Consider the following 9,484-nt stretch of genomic DNA (forward strand, 5'->3'; position numbering starts at 1 on the left):
AAAAAAAAAAAAAAAAAAATCACCAGTGACTTCCATATTGCTAGATAAGAGGGGGACCACCCAAAAAAGGAAATTAGAGGGTGGACTCCTTATAGTACAGGCTTCCCCTGCTAGGTGAGTGTTCTAGGAAACCATGGGCATCAGTGTGTACCATCTCACTGTTGTGAGATGCTGCGTTAGGTGTTAGTGAACTTTTTTTGAGAGATTCTTTCAACACATTTGCCCATTTCATGATGGGTGATTTACAAGCACACCTGCCCCATACTGTGCTGAGTGTTCAGCAGTTTTTGACCAAAAGAATGACCCCATGCCCCATCCTCCCTATTCACTCCATCTCACCCCAAACAACTTTTTTTTGTTTCCCTGGATGAAAAATGTCCTCATAGGGAAATGTTTTGCCGATGTGGAAGAGGTGAAACAAACTGCATAAAGCACTTAAAAGTCATCAAAACTGACAAGTTCAAAAACTGTTTTGCCCGGCACAGTGGCTCATGCCTATAATCCCAGCACTTTGGGAGACCGAGGTGAGAGGATTGCCTGAACCCACTGGCTCAAGACCAGCCTGGGCAACTTGGTGAGACTTCAACTCTACAGTAAATCCAAAAATAGCTGAGCATGGTGGCGTGTGCCTGTAGTTCCAGCTACTTGAAAGGCTGAGGTGGAAGGATCACCTGAGCCCAGCAGGTTGAGACTGCAGTGGCCATGAGCATGCCACTATGCTCCAGCCTGGACAACAGAGTGAGACTCCAACTCAAAAAAAAAAAAAAAACTGTTTTGACCAGTAGAAAAAGCATTTAGATAGGTTTATCACATCAAATGGAGAGTACTTTGAAAGTAACTGACTGACATTTAAACATGTAAGAATAATAAATACACACTTTTTAATAAATAAATTCTGGTTTTTTTAGGTCCTCATATATTGAGATGGGGACAATAAGAGGAAAATCAGACTTTGGCAGGAAAATTAAGAATTCTGTGATGGTCATGTGAGTATGAGCTGTTTCTTGGAAGTAGTGGACAGCTGGACATAGCCTCAAGTTCAAGGGAAAGAGGAGGACTAGAGACATACATTTGTGACTCACCTCTATCTGGATGCTATTTAAAGTCGTGGGCTGAATATAATCATTTAGGTAGAGAATTTAGATAGGAAGGTAGGTGCTATAGGGTACTTAATACTTAGAAGGATTGAGATAAGGCATAAGAACTTGCAAAGGAGACTGAGTGAAAGTAGTCAAGAACACAGGAAGGAAACCAGAAGTGCAGTTATGGAGAGCAAGAGAAGAATGTTTCAAGAAAAGTATGGTCAACTTAATTGAAAATTGCTAAGAGGTCAAGTAAGATAAAAATAGAGAAGTGGCTATTGTATGAGGGGGATCCAAAAAAACCTGGAATTTGTTTTTTAAAAATTGTATATTTATTTCTTACAGCATCAAGGTCTCATTGCTTAAGGAAAAAATTAAGAGTTATCTTTGGTTCCTTATTTTCTAACTTCTTTATCCAAGCCAAGACCTGTTGACCCTCATAATTGTAAGACAAAATGAGGCAAAGCGTTTAATATAATGCCTAGCTGATGAAAAGAAATAAATGATAGCTATTATTATTATTATATTTAATATATAATTATGTAAAAATTAACTTCCATAGTAGCTACCTTTTCTTAGGGTTTTTGGAGCTTTTTTTAAGTTGCAGGAAAATATGCTTTTGGATACTGGTAACATAGTCCTATCAGCACTATTATATGTAGGCAACTAATAGGATTTTTTGCTTTTTTAGAGGAGTGACAATCTTAGTGGTTTTTAAACAAATTCATCAGGACCTAATTAATAAGACAGAAAACTCATTTTTACCTTATAGGTGAAAGTACTTGCACTCACTTTCGAGGGATCCCCTCCTTAATATCAAAATGCCTGGGAAATACAAACTCCTCCATGACTAGAGTTAGCACCCTGTTTCTTTACCTCTTAAGCCTTTCTTTTTTTTTTTTTGAGTTGGAGTCTCACTCTGTCGCCCAGACTGGAGTGCAGTGGCCGCTCCTGGCCACCGCAGCCTCGACCTGCTGGGCTCCAGCGATCCTTCCGCCTCAGCCTTACAAGTAGCCGGAATTACAGGCATGCGCTACCATGACCGGCTGATTTTTTTATTTATTGTAGAGATGAGGTCTCGCTGCCCAGGCGGGTCTCGAACCCGCGGGCTCAGGCAATCCACTCACCTCAGCCTCCCAGAGGCGCGGGATTACAGGCTGAGCCACTGAGCCCGGCTCTTAAGCCTTTCATGTCACCCAATCTGTTTTCCACTTCTACTGTCTATTGATGTTTGTCATTCTTAAGGTCACCAGAGTTCCTTTAGTTGCCAAATTTGTTAGCCTTTTTTTGATCCTCTTTTCTATGGATGAAGATTAAACACAAAAATCCTTTTCTTCACTATAGATGAAAAGCACTTTGAACTATAAAATGAATGTTACTGTAATCCCCTGAAGAGTCATTATTGTAATGATCACATAGTGGTTTCTTTTTCTTTTTTTTTTTGAGTTGGAATCTCACTGTGTCGCCCAGGCTGGAGGGCAGTGGCACGCTCATGGCCACTACAACCTCAACCTGCTGGGCTCAGGTAATCCTTCCACTTCAGCTTTCCAAGAAGCTGGAATTACAAGCATGTGCCACTATGCCTGGCTAATTTTTTGATTTATTGTAGAGATGAGGTCTTGCCAAGTTGCCCAGGATGGTCTCGAACCTGTGGGCTCAGGCAGTCCTCTCACCTCAGTCTCCCAAAGTGCTGGGATTATAGGTGTGAGCCACCATTCCCGGCCTGGTTTCTTTTTCATGATATACTTTTTTGGTTTTTTTGTCAGGATCTCACTCTGTCACTCAGGCTGCAGTGCAGTGGCACAATCACAGCTCACTGCAGCCTCCACCTTCTGGGCTCAGGTGATCTTTCCTCCTCACCCTCCTGAGTAGCTGGGACTACAGGTGCACACCACCATGCCTACCTACTTTTTTATTTTATTTTTGTAGAGATGAGGCCTCATTGTGTTGCCCAGGCTAATCTCAAACACCTGGATTCAAGTGAGCCTCCTGTCTCAGCCACCCAAAATGCTGGAATTACAGGCATGAGCCACTGTACCTGTCCTCATGTTGCATTTTAAAAATTGAATTGAACCAATGGAAATGAATTTTAATCTTTAGTTAGTATCTGAAATTGAAGCTAAGATGGCCTTCTGAAACATTCCTATTTGACTTGGAAAGGCGTTGAAATAGTATCTGAATGTACCTCCATTCCTGGATGTAGCTCCATCCCAAAGGATGTTTACATTAATACACATTGCAGCCTGGCTTATTGCTAACTTGAAACTAAGAAATTATCTGGCTTACCCACATAAGCATCTTTGAAAAGAAGACACAGATTTCCTTGAAAAGAAGTGAAATGTGGTCAAAGAAACAGTGCCCATTGCTTATGTGGAATATGTGATACTTTGCTACAGTAACAGAAAACCCAAGAAAGTAATGGTTTTTTTCCCAAGACAAAAACATTTTTATGTTCACACTTTTTTGTTTTTGTTTTTGTTTTTTGAGTCAGAGTCTCACTCTGTTGCCCAGGAAAGTAATGGTTTTAAGGCATCTTGAGTTAGTTGATCAGCAATTTCAAAATCCAAGTCCAAATAACCTTTTTTTTTTTTTTAGAAAAAGGAAATACTAAGATTCTACTATGTGCCAGGTAATATGCTAGACCCTTTGCAAATGTTATCTCTTTTAATTATCATAATTTCCCTACAAATTAGGTGCTTTTATTATCTCAGTTATACAGTTGAGGAATTTGAAGCTCAGGAAGTCCAAATAGCCAAAAAATGAAACCGTTTCTGACTGCCTTGCTTCCAACCCTTTCTTTGTACTAAATGCCCTTCTTCTATGCTGTAATTGTACCCTGAACATATTTTATCTTAATACTTGTCATATTCAAATGGCATTATGTTTATTTATCTGTCTCCCCCATTAGAGAGCTCCTACATGGTAGATACAGTGTCTATTTTACCAGTACAGAGCCTTGAACATAGAAGGCTTTCAACAAATACTTATTAGACTGTAGATTTGAGCTCAGAATTCAAGCCTAAATTTGTCTGTATCATCACAATAACACAGATGCAGATATCAAGATAGTCATTTGGCTCTAAGGAAGCTTTAGGAAGGAAAAATATCCCAGTTCTGAACATCTTAACAGTTTTTTAAATATATTTACTGAGAAACATTAATGCTTTGGAAACTTTCTCTACCAACTAAAAATGAAATTGAAACATTAAGGCTTACACATATATCACAGTTGAGATGTCAAGAATGCAAGTTGCTTTATTTTCCAGGGGCTTTATGGGTGTGCATAATTTTAAATCCACACTGCAAACTGGAGGAAAAATCCTGTTGGCTACAGCAGCTGCAGAAGTGGAGTGACTTGGATGTCTGTCCCCTGGAGGATGGTAACTATGGACATGAGCTTCCCAACATCACGAATGCACTTCCCCAGAATGCCAGTCACAGCCCAGGTGAGCCAGGTATCCTTTTAGGCACTTTGTACCTAGCACTTCAAAAGGTGGGAGGATAAACCCTAGAACAATGGTGGCTGGACAGACTTTTGGCTGTTAGAATTGCCATTCTAAATAAGAAAGCCTGTCTTTTTGTTTATCTTGAAATGCTAAACCTTAAATAAGGTTATCTTTGACATTGAGTTGCTGTCCTTTTCTACATCTAGAGTGTCCTTACAGAGCCCAGCATAAAGTCTTGGCGCCCTCTGCATGACTCTCCTCTATCCTTTAGGTTCTTCATGTCTGATGAATCTTGGCCTCAGTTGGAGTTGGTTTTAGCTCAGAAGACCTACCTTAGGGGAGAAACAGAAGGCCTATAAAAAAGCCATTTTTAAAAGTATCCTGAGCCGGGCTCGGTGGCTCAGCCTGTAATCCTGTGCCTTTGGGAGGCTGAGGTGAGTGGATTGCCTGAGCCCGCGGGTTCGAGACCCGCCTGGGCAGCAAGACCTCATCTCTACAATAAATCAAAATATCAGCCGGGCGTGGTAGCGCATGCCTGTAATTCTGGCTACTTGGAAGGCTGAGGCGGAAGGATCGCCAGAGCCCAGCAGGTCGAGGCTGCGGTGGCCAGGAGCGGCCACTGCACTCCAGTCTGGGTGACAGAGTGAGACTCCAACTCAAAAATAAATAAATAAATAAATAAAATGAAAGTATCCTGACCATATCTTTTCTTATTTTGTTTTCTTCAAATTTTTATACAGCAAGTAGTTGGGTGGGGTCATCCTCCCAAGTTACTGCTAGGATTCCTGCTCCATTTCAAGACATACCAAATGCAGTGATACTGTGCCCTTTACCCTTTGAGCCCACTGGCCTACAGACATTACTTGGCATCAGCATTCATATCAGTTTTAGTTTGTCTAACTCAGGTTGTTTGATATTGGCAATTTATTATTCTTTAGCCCATTGGGAGCCTAAAGAGGAGATTTTATCAGATACTGATTTTATACTTAGTCCCTTTTATTTTAAATGATAACTCGATGGGTATTTTTTATCTCAAGGAAGAAATCATTTAAATTATTGTTTTTGCTTGATCTTCTTCTACTGTACCATAATTAGTTATCAGTGTTTTTTTTTTTTTTTGAGTTGGAGTCTCACTCTATCACCCAGACTGGAGTGCAGTGGCCGCTCCCAGCCACCGCAGCCTCGACCTGCTGGGCTCCGGCAATCCTTCCGCCTCAGCCTTCCGAGTAGCCAGAATTACAGGCATGCGCTACCACACCCGGCTGATTTTTTGATTTATTGTAGAGATGAGGTCTCACTACCCAGGCAGGTCTCGAACCTGCGGGCTCAGGCAATCCACTCACCTCAGCCTCCCAAAGGCGCGGGATTACAGGCTGAGCCATCGAGCCTGGCAGTTGTCAGTGTATTTAAGGCAACTAAGGCAATAAGAGACTAAAATGCTATATTTTTGCCACTTCTTTACCCTTTCCTGGCACCCATCTAGTCTCCACAAGAGCTGACTCTCGGAGCCATCCTTTTAGTATTAGCTTTTAGTGGCGTAGAGAGGGTCAAATGCATATAAACACATACCTCCAGTCTGGCAGTTTCTCCCTTGTCATAATATATTGGGTTTTTGTTGTCATTGGTTCTCCTTTGAAGATGAAGAGACTCAGTTGAAGTACAGAAAGTTTTAGGGAAAATATGATATAAAATACTAATTTAGAAGAGTGAAAGATGACTCAGATTAGAGAAATGTGTATAGATGACTAGAAAGCACTAAGGACCCACTTGAAATTAGTGATCATGCTTTTTTTTTTTTTTTGAGTTGGAGTCTCACTCCATCACCCAGGCTGAAGTGCAGTGATCCTTCCACCCCAGTCTTCCAAGTAGCCAGAACTACAGGTGCGCACTACCACACCCGGCTAATTTTTTATTTATTGTGGAAACGAGGTCTCACCAAGTTGCCCAGACTGGTCTCAATCCCGCGGGCTCAGGCAATCCACTCGCCTCGGCCTCCCAAAGTGCTGGGATTACAGGCTGAGCCACCAAGCCTGGCCAATCATACATTTTTTAAAAGATTAGTTATCACCAGACACGGTGGCTCATGCCTGTTATCCCGGCACTTTGAGAAGCAGAGGCGAGAGGATTGCCTGAGCCCACAGGTTTGAGACCAACCTGGGCAACTTGATGAGACCTCATTTCTACAATAAATTAAAAAATCAGCTGAACATACAGGTGGCATACTCCTAGTTCTAGCTACTTGGAAGGCTGAGACAGAAGGATTGCCTGAGCCCAGCAGGTCGAGGTTGCAGTGGCAGTGAGACTCCAACTCAAAAAAAAAAGACTAGTTATTATGGTTGTTTCTCTCCAGCCATGTTCAGTAATGGAAGCGTGAGTAACATGTAGAAAGTTGGAGTGAATTAAGTGCTTTCTTTGCAGTCTTCTCAAGTTATTATTAATATATGATTAATATATCTCTCACATCCTTTTACCTTTGGGGCTGGAGAGGCAGTAAGATTTCTGCCTTTTCTTCATTGACATTTCTACCTCATTGTCCTTCCCTCCTTCCTAAAATATTCCCTAGTTTTAAAGTACATGCCATCAAATGATACTGTCTGCTACCCTCCTGGTTTTGTCATAATAGACCTCTAGGTCAGTCTCCCTCATTCCTTGAAGATATTTAGCTCTAGGCTTACTAACACTACTCTCTATCACTATTGCTATCATAATTATTGAAGACTTCAGTAGCCACAGAGATGACCCTTCCAATATCCTGACATCTCAGCTGGGTGCAGTGGCTCACGCCATAATCCCAGCACTTTGGGAGGCTGAGGTAAGAGGATTGCCTGAGCCCAAGGGTTCGAGACCAGCCTGGGCAACTTGGTGAAATCTCATCTCTACAATTAAAAAAAAAAATTAGCTGGGCGTGGTGGCACACACCTGTAGTTCCAGCTACTTGGAAGGCTGGGGTGGAAGCATCACCTGAGCCCAGCAGGTCGAGGCTGCAGTGGCTGGGAGCGTGCCACTGCCCTCCAGCCTGGGCGATAGAGTGAGACTCCAACTCCAACTCCAAAAAAAAAAAAAAATCCTGGCACATCAATTGTTTGAACGCTTCTTTCCCAGTAGTCTCATCTTTCCACCATAACGTAGCCATTTAATCCCAAAGTCATACCCTAAACTTTGTCTCTACCAATAACTACACCCTCTTAATAATCTCAATTTAAAGCATCACCAATTACTACCACCAATCTTTCTAGCTTATTTTCTTTAGTACCCCAATTCCAGTAATTCTTTAACTCACTGGAAATTTTTATCTTACCACTTTTTCTACTATCTTGATAGCCTCACTTCCTCTTCATCCAGGTTAGATTCCTTAGTACATCATTACAATCACTTTCAACTTCTTCTTTCCCTTTGTTATACTCATGTGGCAAAATCCTAAATTTAATTCATTCCAACTCCCTAATTACACGGTACTCACACTTGTATCACTGAACATGGCTGGAGAGAAACAACCATAATAACTAGTCTTTTGAAAAAATCTGTGATCACAGGTTGGCACTAGCAGGACACTACAGAGAATGGCATGGGGGGACACGTAACATTAATAAAGGTGCCTGATCCTAATCCAGGCAAAGAGAGATCCAATGGGAGCCCCAAAACTTCACCTGTACCTAAACCACTTATGAACCCAATCCTGACTTGTACCCCACAACTTTAAAATAAAACAAACAAAAACACAAAACAAACAAAGAAAAAAAAAAAAAAGGTACCTAGTCCTAAACTAGGGGAAGCAAGGGCCAGTTGGAGGTCTAAACTTCATCTGCACAAAGCCTGCTTGTATAACTAATTCTGACTTGTACTCCACATATCTATAATAAAATTTAAAAAAAATTTTTAAAGTATGATCACTAATTTCAAGTGGGTCCTTAGTGCTTTCTAGACCTCTACATGCATCTCTAGTCTGTCTTATTTCACTTTTCTAAATTACTATTTTACACCATCTTTTCCCTAAAACTTTCTGTACTTCAACTGACTCTCACTTCCTGTTCACTAAGAATATAGAAACAATCAGAAGAGAATTTCCAGGATTTCATCACAACATCTGTGGTGGTGGGTCAAAAGAATTACTGTCCTTACCCACGTACTCTGCCTCTTCCCTGTTGCTATTTGTACTTCTAAGTCCAAAACCTCCAGTTATTCTCAAGATCCTATTATATCTATTTTACCTAGAACATCACTCTAGGAATTATCTCCTATCTCTCCTGCATCACCAATCTTTCTCTCTCCATGAATTATTCCTGAGTGTGCAATTATATCCCATCCCAAAACAAAACAAAGAACACCCCACATGCCTCTCTGGTAGTAAAAATAGGTGATAGAATTAAGAAAAATCATTCAAAAGAATAATATAGATTTACCATCTCCATTTCTTCAGCTTTTATTTTTGAATTGGAGTCTCATTCTGTCACCCAGGCTAGAGCGCAGTGGCACACTTACGGTCATCACATTCTCAACCTGCTGTGCTCAGGTGATCTTTCTGCCTCAGCCTTCCAAGGAGCTGGAACGACAGGCACGCACCACCACGCCCGACTAATTTTTGATTTATTGTAGAGATGAGATGAGGTCTCCCTAAGTCGCCCAGGCTGGTCTTGAACCTGTGGGCTTAGGCAGTTCTCTCACCTTGGCCTCCCAAAGTGCTGGGATTATAGGCATGAACCACCATGCCGCTTCAGCTCTTATTCTCCCTTGAATTCACTCCAGTCAGACTTTCAATCCCTACTACTACTGATACAGCTCTTGTACCGTCACTAATGCTAACTGTTGCTAAATCTAGTAGCAACAACATAATCTTTTTTTTTTTTTTTTTGAATTGGAGTCTCACTCTGTCGCCCACACTGGAGTGCAGTGGCTGCTCCCGGCCACTGCAGCCTCGACCTGCTGGGCTCTGGCGATCCTTCCGCCTCAGCCTTCCGA

At 41.5% G+C, this 9,484-nt stretch overlaps 1 protein-coding gene across 1 annotated transcript in view; it reads left to right on the forward strand.

The window, feature by feature from the left end:
• The window catches only part of ZSWIM5 (zinc finger SWIM-type containing 5), a 56,665-nt gene that overhangs the window by 21,322 nt on the left and 25,859 nt on the right, over positions 1-9,484 (forward strand). Inside the window, 1 exon segment of the mRNA XM_008067665.2 lies at positions 4,349-4,528. Within this exon segment, the coding sequence (XP_008065856.1) occupies positions 4,349-4,528 (180 nt within the window).

The sequence above is a fragment of the Carlito syrichta genome, unplaced genomic scaffold (genome assembly GCF_000164805.1).
Source record: "Carlito syrichta isolate Samal-C Ts95f unplaced genomic scaffold, Tarsius_syrichta-2.0.1 Scaffold309730, whole genome shotgun sequence".
Lineage (NCBI taxonomy): Eukaryota > Metazoa > Chordata > Mammalia > Primates > Tarsiidae > Carlito > Carlito syrichta.